At 34.3% G+C, this 19214-nt stretch overlaps 1 protein-coding gene across 1 annotated transcript; it reads left to right on the top strand.

The window, feature by feature from the left end:
• The first annotated feature begins 7941 nt into the window (after window positions 1–7941).
• Window positions 7942–8322, top strand: LOC18050836. Its single transcript, XM_006447330.2, has one exon. It carries the CDS (start codon window positions 7942–7944, stop codon window positions 8320–8322), a length of 381 nt encoding a protein of 126 aa, XP_006447393.2.
• The last annotated feature ends 10892 nt before the right edge of the window (window positions 8323–19214 follow it).

Raw genomic sequence — 19214 nt, 5'->3', positions numbered from 1 at the left:
CGAATGCTGATAATGAATTGATACCCACTAGAGTGACTACAGGATGGCGTGTATGCATTGATTATAGAAAGTTAAATTCTGTCACACGTAAAGACCATTTTCCTTTTTCATTTATTGATCAAATGCTTGATAGATTAGCAGGCCATGAATTTTATTGCTTTCTAGATGGCTACTCAGGATATAATCAGATTCCCATAGCACCAAAAGATCAAGAGAAAACTACTTTCACTTGCCCTTTTGGCACATTTGCATATAGGAGAATGCCATTTGGATTATGTAATGCACCTGCTACATTTCAACGATGCATGTTGAGCATTTTTTCTGATATGGTTGAACGATTCCTTGAAGTCTTTATGGATGACTTTTCTGTCTTTGGTGACTCGTTTGATCAATGTTTACATCATCTAACACTAGTTCTGCAGAGATGTATCGAGAAGAACTTGGTCTTAAATTGGGAGAAGTGTCATTTTATGGTAAAACAAGGTATTGTTCTCGGTCACATCATTTCGAGCAAAGGTATTGAGGTTGACAAAGCCAAGGTAGATCTCATTTCTAATCTTCCTCCACCCAAAACAGTCAGAGAAGTAAGATCTTTCCTTGGGCATGCTGGTTTCTATAGACGTTCCATTAAAGATTTTAGCAAAGTTTCTAGACCCTTATGCAATTTACTTGCTAAGGATGCACCTTTTATCTTTAATGATTCATGTCTTGTGGCATTTGAAAAATTAAAGCATTTGTTGACATCATCACCCATCATTCAGCCCCCAAACTGGAGCTTACCATTTGAGCTCATGTGTGATGCATCTGACTATGCAGTAGGAGCAGTATTAGGACAAAGAGTTGATCGAATTCCCCACGTTATTTACTATGCTAGTATGACATTAAATGATGCACAGTTGAACTATTCAACTACTGAAAAAGAAATGCTAGCAGTAGTGTTTGCATTGGAAAAATTTCGATCATATCTCATTGGTTGTAAAATAATTATATTCACGGATCATGCTGCTCTTAAATATCTTCTCACAAAGAAAGATGCAAAAGCTAGACTAATTCGTTGGGTGTTACTTTTGTAGGAATTTGACTTGGAATTCAAAGATAAGAAAGGGACAGAAAATGTTGTGGCGGACTACCTCTCTCGTCTCCATTTTGACACAACTACAGAGCCCTTACCATTAAATGAGTCATTCCCTGATGAACAATTGATGAATGTGGAAGTATTACCGTGGTATGCTGACATCGTGAATTATCTTGTTACAGGTCAACTTCCAGAGCATTGGACCAAGCAAGATAAGGCTAAATTCTTTGCAGAGATAAAGAATTTCTTTTGGGATGACCCGTATTTGTTCAAGTATTGTGCAGACCAAATTGTTAGACGATGCGTCCCAGAAAGTGAAATTTCAAATATCCTTTCATTCTGCCATGAACAAGCTTGTGGAGGCCATTTCAGTGCTAAGAAAACAGCGACTAAAGTTTTACAGTGTGGTTTCTATTGGCCAACTATATTTCGAGATGCTTACACTTTCTGTTCTTCATGTGATAGGTGTCAACGAATGGGGAGCATTACACGAAGGAACATGATGCCACTAAATCCAATTTTAGTGGTTGAGATTTTTGACGTATGGGGTATCGACTTCATGGGACCCTTTCCCCCGTCTTTTGGTCATCAATACATATTGGTTGCTGTTGACTATGTATCAAAATGGGTAGAAGCAATTCCATGTAAGACCAATGATCACAAGGTGGTGATAGCATTTTTGAAAAGCAACATTGTTTCATGCTTTGGATTCCCACGAGCGATAATCAGTGATGGTGGTGCCCACTTTTGTAACAAAGCATTCAAAGCTCTTTTGACAAAGTATTCAATCACACACAAAGTGGCAACTCCGTATCATCCGCAAACCAGTGGCCAAGTTGAGATATCTAATCGAGAAATAAAGCACATATTAGAAAAAACGGTGAGGCCTGACAGGAAAGATTGGTCATTAAGACTTGATGATGCATTATGGGCATATAGAACAGCTTTCAAGACCCCGATTGGGATGTCACCCTACAGGCTAGTGTATGGAAAAGCTTGCCACCTACCTGTGGAACTCGAGCATCGTGCGTATTGGGCCATCAAGAAATTCAATTTTGACATGCAGCAAGCCAGCTCAGAAAGAAGATTACAGCTGGCAGAACTTGAAGAAATTTGCAATGATGCATACGAAAATGCCAAGATTTACAAGCAACGAATGAAAGTCTTCCATGATAAGCAAATTATGAGGAAATCGTTCACTCCAGGTCAGAAAGTGCTTTTATTCAATTTTCGCTTGCACCTATTCCCAGGTAAGTTACGCTCTCGTTGGTCTGGTCCCTTTATTGTTCATACTGTTTTTCCACATGGGGCAATTGAAATTAAGGACCCAAAGAACGGTGTCACGTTTAAAGTTAATGGTCAAAGATTAAAGTCATATCTAGAGTACCAACCACATGACGAAGACACCGAAATAAATTTGAGTGACCCACCAAATTTGAATTGATTTTTTTTTCTTTTCGTTGATTTGATTTTTCTTTCTTTCTTTTTATTATTATTCTTTTGCTAATTGAAATTGTTTTTGCATAAGTGTGTTTATTTTACCATTAAGTTTTCTCTTATCATTTTTAATCATGAGTCTCATACTTAGACCGTTCCTCCTAAACATTCTTAAACCACTTCAACGTGTCAAAACTCATCTCAAAAGACAGATTCAATTTTGTAAAACACATCGCATTTGGGCTCTACAACCACCAGAGTTAGTAGCCTATGTTGAGGGTTTAGAAAGCCAACTCAGAGACATTGAGAGAAGTGTTTACGACATCCAGTTGGAGCTTGAGGTAAATTCAATAAGAGGACGATTTTAATTTTCTTTGTGTGTTTTAATTTTTTTTTTCTGTTTGTGTGCTTTAGTTTGTTACCCCGGTGAAGTGGCGGATAACAGTACTCCGTGACAATCAAGTCGGTTACTTCAGTTTCCCATAATAACTGATATTCTGAGGCGAAGGTATGGACAGAAACGAGATTCTAGCGAAGCTTCACAAGCGATTCCCTTCACTTCCTCAGAATGCCCTCCTTACGATCTATAAAGCTCGGTCCGAACGCATGCGATTACTCATGAGGAATAACATACCTGCTGACATCCGTTGGTTAATCGAGGCTAAAGTACGATCGGCAGGTGAGTTACCTTCAAAATTTATTGCATACATGCCTGGTTGTGGTAAAGGAAATTATGCAAGAAAACGACGAGCTCGAAGAATTTCTGTTGCTTGTTATAAGTGTGCCAGAATGAGTTGCAATAAAAACCCATGTTCTTTAGGAATGATGTCTGATAACAGGGAAGATAAGATTCAATTCATTAGGGATGGCTTGAATAAGGAGTCATTGGATGATATCCTTTTGTCTCTTGAAACGCATCCCAGTGGGTATGTGCAAGGAGCGATTCTCCAGTTATGGCCATTATTCCAGAAAGAGCATGCACGATATAGTCTCGGAAATCTGACTATAAACGACCCTGTTTGCCAGTTTATAAGAAAACTGGATAGGAAGCCTATCCTCGACCCATAGAGGGCGTTCAAGCCGTTTCTGGACGTAAAACCAGAGGAAGATGTAAGCCACAGTCGCAACTACCTGTAAATATCCTTTTACTTTATTGTTATTTTATTTCACTATTGTCTTATTGTTTGCATTATTGTCTTTAATAATTTTATTACTGTTTGCTTTTTCCTTTTTACTGTTTTCTTTTTGACTTGCGAGCCACGTGCTTTACGCGTTATTTGACACTGACATATTACCTCATACACAACCATGACCCACTATCACCAAGACTCTTAAATGTGATTTCTTTTTTGTCAAGCACTCACAAATTGTTTTTGAGAAGTATCACAATGTCAGCTACTCCCAATAGACAATTCAAGAACATTTGTGTGCTTTCTGGATTTACATATGGCAAACATAAAGAGTTCGTTGAGGCAGCCATAGATCTTGGTCGAAGTATAGCAGCGAGAAAATTACACTTGGTGTATGGAGGAGGTAATCGAGGGTTATCAAAAATGGTCTCAGAAGCAGCTTTTATCAGAGGAAGTCAAGTGTTAGGCATCATCCCAAGAGTCTTAAAACCATTGGGCAGTTCATCTGACTCATCAACTGGAGAAGAGTTAGTCGTCTCAGGTATGCAAGAAAGAATAACTGAAATGCTTAATTATGCTGATGCTTTTATTTTCCTTCCAGGAGATCTTGCAACACTAGAGGCACTTATGACGCTAGCATCTTGGGCCCATCTGCACATCCACCAAAAACCCATCGGTTTGTTAAATGTCAATAACTTTTATGATGGCTTTATCGCATTTCTTAACCATGCAATAAAAAACTATTTCATTCCTTCTAATGTGAAAAAACTTTTTATTTGTGCTCACACTGCTAATGAGCTACTTGATATGTTACAAGCTTATAAACCGGAGCCAGACCCCTGGACTTTTGTGTTGGAGCGCCCAAATAATGATGGTAACAGTAGCCGCAGTAAGAAGTACAAATTAGATTTAACTCTCCGCTTGTAAATATTGTTTTCTGTGTTGCACCACCCAGGTGATGTCTTCTAAACTCTACTTCTTTCCTTTCAAACATTGAGGACAATGTTTCGTTCTGGTTGGGGGGAGGGAATAGTCGACAATTGTGGAATCTTGGTTAAGTTTTTACTAATTTTTTGTGGAATCTTGGTTAAGTTTTTACTAATTTTTTGTTGTAGAAACTAACTGTTGCTAACTTTTTGTGTTGAAGATGGCTGAATATGGAGTGTAGTGACTCTAGAAACGCATCTTCATCGTTTAAAAAAAATTTAAAAAAAAAACTTTAAAAAAAAATTCAGACATTTTCTTTTTTCTTTATTATGTATTTATGTTTATTTTTCTTCTTTTTAATTTCTCCTCTATAAATATACATTTTTCAACTTTTGAGTCGAAGATGGCTGAATATGGAGTGTAGTTCCTCTAGAAACGCATCTTCTTTTAAAAAATAAAAAAAATATTTTCGTTTTCTATAATTTTACGTGTAACTTTTCTAATTAGTTTTTATGCATAATTTTCACATTTCTGCATGCATATTTTCCTTTCATGTTTAGAATAGGTTGAGGGGTAGAATGTTGTTTAAAAAAAATAAAATTTTAACATTAGATAACATGATTAATTTCAAATTTTAGTATTTGTATTATCTTTGGTCTTAAGTGATGTTACATTATGTTTGCTACTCTACATGTTGATGTCGGAGACAAATATGCATTGCTTGAAGGAATGAACATGTCATAATAAGTACCAAGTGAGTTTTTGAGCCTATTATTTTTCTTGGAGAATAACCCTTTTGCCCATTCTCTATACAGCTTAGCAATTTATTATTTTATACACGATCTCTAAATTTCTTTTGAGTTAACCCTAAAAAAAAAAAATTGTAAAATAAAAAAAAAATTGTGTTGCTACATTAGGAGGCCCATCTAACTAGTAGACATGGATAATTATTTAGAGCCCTAAAAGACGATGGAAATGCCATCTTTGATCCGTTTGAGCTTTTCTAGCCATCCCTTTTATTAAATATCCATAGTTACCCTTTTGAGCCTTAAAAAAATAATAAAAAAATAAAAAAAAAACCTTTTCTTTGTCAACTTATCATCTTGACCCACTCCGATTTGGAGTATTACCCGATATCTTATAAGTTCCATCACTTATTTATGTTTGAGAAAATGTAAATAATTATGTTGTTCAGTGAAGTTATAGCAAAAAAAAAAAACAACAAAACAAAAGTTGTTGTTTCAAAAGATTAAAAATAAAAATAATAGGTGAAATCCACCTTGCAACTTCCAAAAAAAAAAAAAAATTCTGCATTTTTCTCAAACATACACTTTATTTTCCTTATTTCCTTTCTTTGTTAGCCATGTCCCTAGCCTATGTTACGTCCTAATAAAAGTCCTTCTTGATTTTAGGGAACTATAGTTTGAAGTAGAAGCTAGTTATATGGGCTAAAAAGATGTAGTGATGCATAATTAAAAAAAAAAAAAGATAAATAAAGTGGGTTGACTTACATTTTATTTGACTTGAGATCGTATTATTTCTAAGCTGAGGGCATATTAATTTCATCTTGGTGAGAGCATGTGATATCACTTCTTTATTATTTTCTCTCTCAATTACCATTCATTGGAGTGACTATTTTTATTGGGTTTAATTTATTTGTGAGAGTGTCACTACTTCCAGTGAGATTTTGGGGTTTGACATGTCATTCTTGAAAGTAGCTATAACAAAGTCTACTGGGCTAATTTATGTGGATGGTTGATGTGGGTGTGATGTTGCTTTAGACTGGAGATAATGCTTATACTTTTATTTGATTGCTATCATTAATCTGATTGAATAAACACAAGTGTTTCTAAAAAAAAAAAAAAAAATCATTTTGAATTTGAATTTTTTTTTCGCTTTATTTGCTAGGGACTAGCAATAAGCTGGTTGGGGGTGTGTTGAGTGTTAGAAAATGCATATTTATAAAGGAGAAAACCGTCATTTTACATTTCAAGTCTTACTAACAACCCTTACTTTTATGTATTTAACATTCTTGTGATTTAATTACGTGTGTTTTATTTTAATTAAGTAATTTATGTATTTTAGGGGCATTATAGTCATTTCACAATAAATGAGAGATCAGACGGCAAAACGGACATCACTTTTGAACTCAGGACGGTCGAAAACCTTAGGAGGAGCATAAAAGGAAAAATGACACTATTCACATGTACGGTACTATTCACGTATACGGGACTGTATACGTTACTGTTCACGGCACTGTTCACATAGACGGATCGATGATGTGGCATTGACCGATGATGTGGCATTGACTGATGAGGTGTCACGATCCTGTTGGACTAAAATTCTTATGTACTGTTGATGGTGACGTGGCAGCATATCAGTGGACGAAAAATCTCGCGTACGGTGCATGCATCACACAGGATTATTTTCAACCAAACCGCGTTACTGTTCATCCGGGCCAAACCGCGTTACTATTCAAAGTCGGGTCAAACCGTGTTACTGTTCATCCGCGTGGTCAAACCGTGGACTGTTGACTGATGACGTGGCGCAATCCTGAGCGTCCAAACTGTTTTTAATCCGATGGCCATGATTTACTCCATGTATCTATAAAAAGGGGGCCTCTCCCCCCTAATTTGATATCTCTGAATCCATTTTTGGGATCCATTTTCTGTAATTCCCTCTCCATCTTGTATTTTCTTCGTATTTTAATAAATTCCCATTTTGCCCCTAGTTCAATTATGAGTGGCTAATTTTCTTTCAAGCTTGGGTTGAAGGTGAAGTCTCAACATGTGTCATGGGCTTAATTTGGTAAATTTATTTTCTCTTCCCCTCTAATTTTTGTGGATGTTTTGACTTCTCGTCGACAAATAATAATAGTCTTGTCTAGATACCGCCTTGGTTACACCGGCTCTCTAGTATAAGGTTATTATTATTTGGCACGATAAGCCCTTAGCACCATATTGATTAGAGCGTGGTTCATGAGGTGTGGATTCCCCCCTCATGATTTAATTGGCATTAATACGGATTATTTAGCCCATGATGCATGTTGATACGGATCCAGATACTCAAGTACGTCATTTCAATAGAATTCTCTTCAATTTATTCTCACCATTTCAATACCAATTTTAGAATTTATTCTCTCCATTTTAATTTAAGTTTTAGCATATTCCAATCATTTCCACCACAAATCCAATCACCCATTCACAAAATTAATTCTACACAATTAAAATCCACCTCCTCGTGAGATCGACACTCGTCACCATTAATCTATACTACAACAGATTCGTGCGCTTGCGAGTACATTAAAATTTGCACAACAAACAAAGCAGGACAATTAGATATGAGATATCTAAGAAACTGTTTAGAATGAGAATGACTGAAGGGTCGGTCAATGAGTATGTACTCAAAATGATTGACTACATAGAGCAACAAAAAGCTCTTAATTTTTCAATGGATGGGGAATTAGCTATTGACCTTATCCTACAGTCCTTGCCAGACTCATTCTCTCAATTTATCATGAATTTTAACATGAATAAAATGGAGTGCAGTCTTGCTGAACTACTAAAGATGCTTAAGACTACTGAAACTTGCATAAAGAAGCCAAAAGATGTCATGGCTATAGAAGGGCCCTCAGCTAAAAAAGGTAAAAAGAAAAAGTTTCAACCCAAGGCTAAAGGTGGGATTAAGAAGGGGAAAGCTAATAAGCTTAATGACAAGGGAAAATGTTTCCATTGCGGTAAGGATGGGCATTGAAAAAGGAACTGCAAGGCTTATGATAAGTGCATATTTTTCATATATTTTGCTATTAATTTCTCTATCTTTTTCTTATTTTGGTCTTAAATATTGTAGTTATTTTAGTTAATTTTTAATTTAGTAAATTATATTTTTATTGTGTTAATTTTATCTTAGTTTTTTTTTATTTTGTTATTTTAGGTATTTTCTGGGATTAAAGAGAAATTAAATCAGAGCATTCAGGAAAGAAATCTGATTGATAGAATTATAATAGGAAAACAATTGAAGATTGGGAGACAAAAGTGCACAAGAGATCAAGAATTGGAGAAATAAAGAATATTTTTTCCAATTAGAGCTTGTACGGGCCAAGCAAAATTAACTTTGCACATGGAGCTAAAATTGGAAAATGGAAGTCAAAAAGGAAGCCAAGCCAATTACAAGCTAAGCCATCACATGGAGCTAAAATTGGAAAAAGGAGATTGCCATCTAGCACGTGAGAGGAAGAAAAGAATAAAGCCTTTTGGCTTTAAGCAAGGCCAATCAAAAGAGTTTGTGAATGAAGACAAAAAACAAAAGCAAATATTTTGCATGACAATTTAAATGGCAAGCACATTATGAAAGTGGCGGTTTTGGCTTAGATTTAATTCTTTGCATGCAAGGATTTAAAAGCCACACTTGAAGCCTTATATAAGGGCCAAGCGGAAGCAACACGGGGGGATTTTTTTCAGCAGCCACATACAAAAGAATTTGCAGCCGTAAGGGAGAAGAAAAAAATAGAGGAGGAAACCATTTGAATTAATCTCTATATCTGGTTTTATTAACTCTTTTATTCCCAATTTATTTATGATAGGCTAGATTTTCTATTTGGTTGAGGGTGAATTCAAAACTCTAAACATGCTATCCAATTAAATTTAATTTCTATCATTCAATTTATTTAATTGAGATTGTTTGTGTTCTTCTATAATTAATGTTTATGATTTTATTCTTGTCTTGTTTGAGTGGCCAATTAGATAGGACTTGAATAAATTCTATTGCTAGATTAAAATTCTTGATCCGTAATTGTCTTGATATTTTAATTATTAGTAGCAGGTTGGAATCAGTGATTTCAATTGGAGAACATAACCTAAGTTAAATAATCCGAACTTGTGTGTTTATTGCCTAGATCAACCTAATATCTTTCTCTGCTTAATGCTTCCATTATCTTAAATTTAAAGAGCTTGTTTTAAATTATTTAATGGTTAGAGATTAGGTGAAGAGCTTGTTTTGCCTAACGATACACTAAGGAAAGATTGAGACTAACAGAGCTTATTGTTGTCTACGGTTGATAGTTTCAATATAGATTGATGATAGAATTGATATATTATGTGCATGTTTGGTGGTGGCGAATGATCCTTTAACCAAAGTTTTTCTCATTGTTATTTCTTTATCCTTTAATTAGAGTTTTTATTACATTTTTGTTTTCATAGTTTTATTTCTTTATTTCTTGCAATCTAGTTAAAGATTCAAACCCCCCCCCCTTTTATTTATAATTGGCATTTTCTTTAATTAGATTAATTAATTTTAATTATTTCTACTATTATTTTATTTTAAGCCATGTTTTAGAGTTGATAATAAATACAGCTAGCATAGTCTCTGTGGGATCGATCCTTACTCGCTTTGTACTAAATATTTATACTAGTAGTAAGGTTTTAAATTTGGTGCACCCTAACGACACTACCAGCTTACCTCAGCAAGTTGAAAGTCAAGCTTAAAGAGAATCCTTCTGAAGGTTTGCTCATTATTGAAACTAATATTGCAATTATTCATTCTACTTCTTGGATTTTAGATTCTGCTGCAACCACACATATTTGTATGTCAATGTAGGATCTGAAAAGAAGTAGAAGACTTAAACAAGGAGAGGTGTCTCTTAGAGTGGGAAATAGAGCAATGATTGTTGCCTCAGCTATAGGGACATTTTTCTTTAAAATGTCATCTAGGCATGTAATAAGTTTGAATGATTGTTTACTTGTTCCTTTTATTGTAAGGAACATAATTTCAATTTCGTGTTTATACAAAGACAACTATGAATTTTATTTCAAAAATAAAATTTGTAAAATTTATCATGAGAATAAATATGTTGCACATGGTACTTTAGATAATGATCTTTATGTACTAAACATGAAAGAAAATAATGAGCATGTTGTGAATGTAAATACCATAACACATAAACGTGAAAGAGAAGAAATAAGCCCCAAATGTAAGTGGCATTTAAGGCTAAGTCACATTGGAGAAGATAGAGTCACAAAATTGGCTAAAGATGGACTAATAGATCCATTTGGTTTAGAACTTTATCCAACTTATAAATCCTGTCTTTAAGGAAAAATGACCAGGGCACCCTCCGTTGGATGAAGTACAAGGGCCACTGATTTACTTGAATTCATACATACTGATGTATGTAGGTCATTTAATAAAATGGCAAGGGATGGATATTACTACTTCATAACTTTTATCGACAATCACTCAAGGTATAGTTCAGTGTACTTAATGAAGCATAAATCTAAAGCCTTTGAAAAGTTCAAAGAATATCGAAATTAAGTAGAGAAATAGATGGGAAAGGTTATTAAAAACCTACGATCAGATCGATGTGGTGAATATCTCAGTGGAGAATTCTAGTCTTACCTTAAAGAAAATGGTATTGTTTCACAATAGACACCTCCAAGTACACCAGAGCTTAATAGAGTATCTGAAATAAGAAATCACACACTGTTAGATATGGTGCGATCAATGGTGAGTTATATTGACTTACCAATTTTTCTTTGGGGATATGCTCTCCTTACTGCAAAATATGTACTAAACAGAGTACCTTCCAAGTCTGTACCTAAAATACCATATGAGATATAGCATGGTAAACAACCAAGCCTAAATCATCTTAGGATTTGGGGATGTCCTGCTTTTATTAAGAGACTCAAAAGTGAGAAGCTTGAAGCTAAAGAGGATAGTGGGAGGTTTATTGGATACCCAAAGGAAACTTTGGGTTACTACTTCTACATCCAATATGGCCAATACCTAGTAGAAATGCAATATTTCTTGAAAAATAATTTATTCAAGAAGGTGGACAAGGAAGAAAATTAGAATTTATTGAGAATTCTAATGAAGATAAATCCAATGAAGAGCTTGTTGAAGTACAAACACAAGGAACACAGCAACTACGTAGATCTAGTAGGGTAATTCACCCACCAGAAAGATATAGTTTACTTCATCAGATGAACAATATATTTTTATTGGGGGATACAGATCATAGAGATGATCCTACTAGTTACGAAGAGGCAATATCAGATATAGACTCTAAGAAATGGCTTAAAGCCATGGATTTAGAGATGGACTCTATGAGAACCAACCAAGTATGGACTTTAGTGGATCCACCCGAAGATATTATACTTATCGGATGCAAGTGGATCTTCAATAGGAATATAGGCTTAGATGGAAAGGTAGAGACCTATAAAGTAAGGTTGGTAGCTAAAGGTTATCGTCAAATAAATGTATAGACTATGAGGAAACCTTTTCACCAATAGCCTTGCTGAAGTCTATCAGAATCTTATTGGCTGTAACAACATATTATGATTATGAGATTTGGTAAATAGATGTCAAAACTGCATTTCTTAATGAGTACATTGAGGAAGATATCTATATGATACAACCTCGTGGTTTTGAATTTAAGACAGATCCTCATAAAGTATGCAAGCTAACAAATTCCATTTATAGGCTAAAACAAGCCTCTAGGAGCTAGAACATCTGATTCGATGATGCAATCAAATCGTTTGGTTTCATCAAGAATGAGGATGAACCATGTGTTTATAAAAAGGTCAGTGGGAGTGCAATAATTTTCCTTATGCTATATGTAGATGACATATTGCTTATGGGAAATGACATTGGATAAATGTCTTCTGTCAAAATTTGGCTTTCTCAAAACGTCTCCATGAAAGACCTAGCAGATGCAATGTATATCTTGGGAATCAAGATTTATAGAGATAGATCCATAAGATTGATAGGTCTATATCAAGATAAGTACATAGAAAATATATTAAAGAAATTTAATATGTGGGATTCCAAAAGAGATTTTATACCCTTCAAACATGGAATTCATCTCTCTAAGAGCATGAGTCCTAAAACTTATGATGAGAGAGAGCGAATGAATAAGATTCCATATGCTTCTGCAATAGGAAGTCTTATGTATGTTATACTATGTACTAAACCAGATATAGTTCATGTAGTGAGTATCACTAGCAGATACCAAAGTAATTTGAGTGAGGAACATTGGACCGCAGTTAAGAATATCTTTAAGTACTAAAGAATGACTAAAGATTTGTTCTTAACATATGGAGAAGGTGATCTAAAAATAGAAGGCTTCACAAATTCAGATTTTCAGTCAGATGTAGATGACAAAAATTCTACATCAAGATTTTTATTCACTATCAATGGTGGAGTAGTGAGTTGGAAAAGTTCTAAGCAAGCAACTACTGCAGATTCCACCACTGAAGCGAAATATATAACTGCATCAGATGCAGCAAAAGAAATTGTTTGGATAAGGAAGTTTATTCAAAAACTTGGAACCATTACGTTGCCAATCTCATTATATTGTGACAATAATGGGGCTACAGCGCAAGCTAAGGAAACAAGGTCTCACCAGAAGTCCAAACACATTGAAAGAAGATATCACATTATCAGAGAAATCATTAGAAATGGTGATGTAACCATGCAAAAAGTAGCTTCCGCCAATAACATTGCGGATCCTCTGACTAAAGCACTGACTCAACAGCAGTTAGATCGTCATTTTGAGAAGATGGGTATGAGATACCATAGCGATTGGCTTTAGTGCAAGTTGTTAGTAAAATGCCCTAAAGGCCAATCAAATGGTGTTTGCTTTTCGGGAATTATTGTATTTGAATAGCATTTTGATATTTATAAAATGACAAAGTTATCAATACTCATAAATTAATTTAGTAAATATAGTTCAAGAAGTAAAATAGTTAAGGAACACATTCTCGAGTTTTTCGAAAATATGAAACGTGTATACTTTGTACTATACTTCTAAAATAGTTCCTAGTGGTGGATTTATGATTGAACGTTATAAATTTCTATAAACACTAGTATGTGTTATGACTCCTTATGGTATGTGATACTAAAATGGATGGTGAGTTTCATATCATTGACATGAACAAGTTGTTGCAAGAACAAGTTTACTGAACTTGACCAAATAATAATAAGCCATATGGTTTTGAGTGTTAATGGCTTATTATACATTGTGATAGACACAATGTTTAGTAGTGGTCTATATCCTAGACAGTATTCGTACCTTACTCTTTTCAGCCATTTTCTTCTACCTCACGGAGTTGTTTCTGAAACTACAAGTGAAGTAAACAAACTTCAATATTTCTTCTTGATTTTCGTTTTTGAATAAAGTTGATCCGAGGTTTCTAGAGCTTCCGCCATCTATTTTAATTTTACTGCACAAAAGTTGCATTTTCAGGAATCTCATGGAGAAATGTTGTCCTTCATCCTTAATGATCACAATTATTCAATAGGGATATTATCATTTTCCCACTAAATGTATTCTGACACATCATGTCAGTACCACGGTTTAGTAAAACTATCAATTTACCACCAAACATTTAAACTGTTAGCATTTTCCCACCATTCTATTAAAACTCAGTTAATATGTAACAGAAAATTTATAAAAGGTCAATTTTACCCCTGGAGCAGAAAAGACGATGTAATTAACCTTTTATGAATTTTGTAATTAAGTCATCATTTGTTGTTCTTCCTTCTTAAAGGGCAAAAATTACCCTTTATGAATTTTATAAAATTGACTGTGTGGTGCTAGGTACCTCATAAATTGATTTAATTTATTTAATTTTTAAAGGGCAAATTTATTTATTAAATTGACGAGCTAAAGACAATTTATTCTACTACTAAAAATCAATTTATGAAAGGGAAAAAAAAAGAATGTGCAAAAGAAGCAATTTAATCTTTGATATGATGATAATAATTTTACACAAAAAATTAAATAAATAATTTTACGCTCCAGGGGTAAAATTGACCTTTTATAAATTTTTTGTTACATATAAACTGAGTTTTAACGGAATGGTGGGAAAATGCTAATAGTTTAAATATTTTGTGGTAAATTTATGGTTTTACCAAACCGTGGTACTGACATGATGTGTCAGAATACCTTTGGTGGGAAAATGATAATATCCTTATTCAATAAGATATTTCGTAAATTTGGTCACGGGACATGCCAAGAACAATTAGGCTCCTGTTATTTATTTATCAAAATAAGTATTGGACCAAAAATAGAATAGGCCAGCCAAGTTGTATAAAATTCTCAACAACACAGTAGCAATTGTAAATGTCTAGGCAAATCTACACTTATATATTCTAGAATCTATATTTAGGTAAGTTGTATAAATTGTATGGAAGACTCTAGACCTAAGTAAGCCATTCCATAAATAGGGCATGGGCCTTGCCATTTTGCTCAACACCTAGCAACTCAGGCATCCTTATAAAGCTCTCTTGTATTCTTTTTTTCTAGTAATAAAACTTACTTTGGCCATATTGTTCTCTCTAATCTCTATCTTTCTTGCAAGCATCCTCACTTACCTAGCTTGAGAAGTTCAATAGACTTATTCAGCAATTTTAATGCTAGAAATTGTCTAAATACCGCACAGATTGCTGAGTAATATACTCATCTCATGACATATGATCTAAATAAATATGGTCCGGGTTAATTTCTAGTTACCCCTTAATGAATTGACAATCTTCAAATTACCCCGCTTACTATTGAAAATATCAATTTACCCCCCAAAACACGTTATCTTTAACCATTGACCATCGTTGACTCATGAAAGTACGAAAGTATCCTTACTCTAACGGAATATTCTTGTAACGACTTTGTAAGGTCAACAAAAATAATTGATATATGTTAAGTCATCAAAAATGTAAAAAGTTAACAATTAAAATATTAATATGTAAATAGTGAATAAATGATTAAAAAATTAAAATATTGAAATAACTTAAAGGGCCTGAAAAAGTAATTAGTTTCCCTGAATTAGACATATTAGTAAGGGAAATTACAAGCTATGCAATCGTATGCAAATTATGATAAATGGCATAAAATTATACACGTTTCCAACTAGTTCAAAATTCAAATTAATTGTGCACAACATTGCTTCATAAATTTACAGAGACCCCTGCACACAACCCACGAGCCCTAAAGCATCAAAATTCAGTTATTGTTGCAAAAGTTTTAACAAAGCAGTCAGAATGCCATCCTCTAAGGGAAGCTCCGGTAACATTTTTGATAAAGAGGAGGAAGAGAAGTTGCAAGTGAATGATAAGGTCATCAAGTTTAGAAACAAATCGTGTACTGACTGTGGTGAATGAGCCACAATCAAAATTTCAAAATCTGCTGCAAATCCTAAGAGGCTTTATTATAAGTGTGAGAGGCCGGGTTGAGATTACTTTAGATGGAGGGAACCATCTAGCTTTGAGTACAAGGTAATTGTAAGAGGGTTGGGTAAGTTGCAAGATGAAGAAGAGAACCAAACTTTGCATCACGAAAATAAGAAGCTGACAATAATGACCACCATGCTTATTGCAAAATCAAAGAAAATGAAGAGCTTGTTGTATACCATCATCATAATGCAGTTACTGTGTATCATGTACATTTATCATTTTGGCAGAAAATAAATATTAAATAAATAAATAGGATGACTAGTGTTAAATAAGTAGAGCACGAACATAAATAATGAAAATGATGTATTTCATTATCAAGAGTTGTACTTTATTACATTGATAGTACATGAGTTGTTGTACATGAGCTGTTGCACATAAGATAATCAAAATGATGTATTTCATTATCAAAAGTTGTAGTTCATTACACTGATAGTACATGAGTTGTTATTTCTATATATATGTATGTTGCAATGAATATTTCATAAAAAATCAGGTGAATGCCTGCACATTTCTACTGCTCCTTGTCCTACCTTTGTCCAAAATATTAATTGCAACACACCCAAAACTTGAGGTTAAATTTCCTGCTTCCAACTGTCATATTAATTTACTACCATAAGACACTATCATAAAAAGTTACACAAAATGACCAGTATCATTTGTTGGTGGTGAATATGTAATTACTGAAGGAATGATGCTGCCGTATGCCTTTACCTGTAGCAACAATACTTTACAAACAATTAAACACAATTCAGGAAATTTAATACATCATTGCAAGGCATTTGAACCCAACAGCATATTGAACAACTTACAGCAAATGTGAATGACTTATTTGCCCTTCAGATTTCCCTTTGTCTTTGTTGTAGAAGGGGATGATCGTGAAGTGCCTCTTGTACTATCTATTTCTTATGTAATTTGAATTCCTTTTGCAGGTGGTGTTCCGAATGCAGTTTCTAATCTTTGTCCAACAGGTTGTCTGTTAGCTAAACCCCTCACTAGCATTTATATTTTGATCAGAAAATACAACACATTCATGAATATATATATATATATATATATATATATATATATATGAGAAACTTATAACACATGTATGTAACAAATTGTAAGTGCTGAAAATAAAATAAGTTTCAACTGACAGTAGAGCTTCAATTTATACTAGAAATGCATGTAAAGTATGTCAACTAACATGATAAAAAAACCAAACGTGGCCCTAAAATTATTCATCAGGTAGGTACCATAACTGACTCTTAAATAAAAGGAAGGCTAACAAACTTGAACTAAAATTAAATAAGAGCAGTGAATAACTCAAAACTGAAGCTATAATAGTTGCTGCACAAATTTTAAACAAAGTTACTCATGTCACATTGACCTTACACCTACGCTAAAATATATTAAAAACTACCTTACATTGATAAACAAAAAAAAAAATCAGTAACTTGATGTTCTGGATATTTAACATATGTCATACCTTTGAATATAAATGTTAAACAAACTTGATGCAGCGTGAGCACTCCTTACAGCAATAGATGGTTGTGTTGGTGTTGTTGATGGTGTCGGTGTGGGTGTTCTACTTGATAGGGTAGCAGAATCACTTGGTTGTGTAGGTGTATTTGTCCCTGGCCTTAAGGCAAAAGCATTCATTCCTAGATTTGATGCACCAGAGCTTAAAGTTACCGCTAAAGTTTTTCGACGCGTATAAATAGTTAAGAATGTTATAAAATGTTATTAGCTGATAATGAAAAGCGGGTCATAATTGATAATAAACATCATTACAAGCTTTACCATCATTGTTTTGGTCTTCTTGCTTGCATTAGCTGGATTATGAGGACAGCATCTTGTATTGTGGCCAATGCCTCTGCATTATGTGCATGAAACTGTAAATTTTCTCATGTGGGATAGCGCTTCACCAGCCTCCCTTCTTCTACAAGTCCTGGGCCTACCAGGTGGTCTTGATATATTCAGAGGCAAAATTTCATCGGCCTCTATGTGTGGCCACTTAGACTTGCCTAGTAAAAGATGAATGATACCTGAATAACATCTTAGATAAGTCTCTTTTGTGAAGCAAGCAACAATATATGTCTCATAAGTAGCCCTTAAATGAGCAATACAAGGCATCGCATGATTGCATGGTAGACCATTAATTTGCCACAGCCCATAATCACACGTATGCTCCTTTAAATTAACCACAAACGACTTCTTATTATTGGCCATATATGACTTGCTGGTATAATAACATGACAGAACCTTCACATCCTTCAGTAATTTGTTCATCTTCTTATTTATGCAAGAAAGAACTTCAGTGCGCCATCCCTGAGATTCCAACTTTCTTTCTATGATTGCTTGCATCATCTTCTTCATTATATGCTCCATCAGGGTGATTATTGGTGCCTTACTCATATCTCCAAGCCATGCATTCCAACTCTCAGTCATGTTTGTTATATGATCACATTTAACTGATTTATCAAAACCATGAACTGACCACTATTTTGGGTTGATTTTCCTTAGCCAATCGAAAGCATCTGCATCAACCTTCGTTATATTGTTCATTTCATCCGTAAAATCATCCTTATTTACAGACATGACAACCTTCCAGTACTCGTCTCGCAGCTGTACATTAAGAAACCTTTGCGTTAGGTTGGAAAATACATGTCTCACACATGTCTCGGACAGTACCTGTTAAGGAAAAAATAACTCAAAATGTTAATCATGCCCAACCCCTGAGAAGTGACAAAACTGTAAATCAAGCTACCCCTTTATCACTTTGACCACAGTTTATTAGATCATCATATAGAGCTGTAAATGTGCAGAAAACGTTTCAAGTGTATGATAATATATATACATTAATAAAAGTGACAATAATTTACTTTTTAAAGATTGAACGTAACTATTGTGTGATCCATAGAACTCTAAGTTTAAGGCATTCAATAAATCATTTTGTTTATCCATCATGAAGGTTAACTCCCTTGAATTAGCCAAGTACTCCTTCAAATGCCCCAGAAACGATGTCTAACTATCAATGTTCTCATATTCATATATATATACTGCCAATGGAAATACCCCTTAGTTTACATCAAGCTTAACTGCTGATAACAGGACACCCTCAAATGGTCCCATTAAATGACAGCTATCAAGACCAATAAATGGTCTGCAACCCGCCTTGAAACCATCTCTAAGTCTGGGAAACTAATAACAAACCTCTGGAACCTACACTTCTCTGCAGGGGTGCCTGATTTTGTAACTTTAAGCATTGTTAGTGCACTTGGCGTATGTTGTTTTATAATGTGAGCATAGTCCCAAAGGTTCTTAAAGCTCCGAACATAATCTCAACTACCTGCTGACTCAAGAATTTTTTTTTTCGCCCTATAAACCTTCTGTAGACTGACCTCAACTCCATAAATTTATTTGATGTCAATGACCATATT

The sequence above is a fragment of the Citrus clementina genome, unplaced genomic scaffold, assembly GCF_000493195.1.
Source record: "Citrus clementina cultivar Clemenules unplaced genomic scaffold, Citrus_clementina_v1.0 scaffold_2, whole genome shotgun sequence".
NCBI classification, from domain to species: domain Eukaryota; kingdom Viridiplantae; phylum Streptophyta; class Magnoliopsida; order Sapindales; family Rutaceae; genus Citrus; species Citrus x clementina.
Note: the sequence above shows the minus strand (reverse complement) of the source record. Positions and strands in the feature narration are given on the sequence as shown.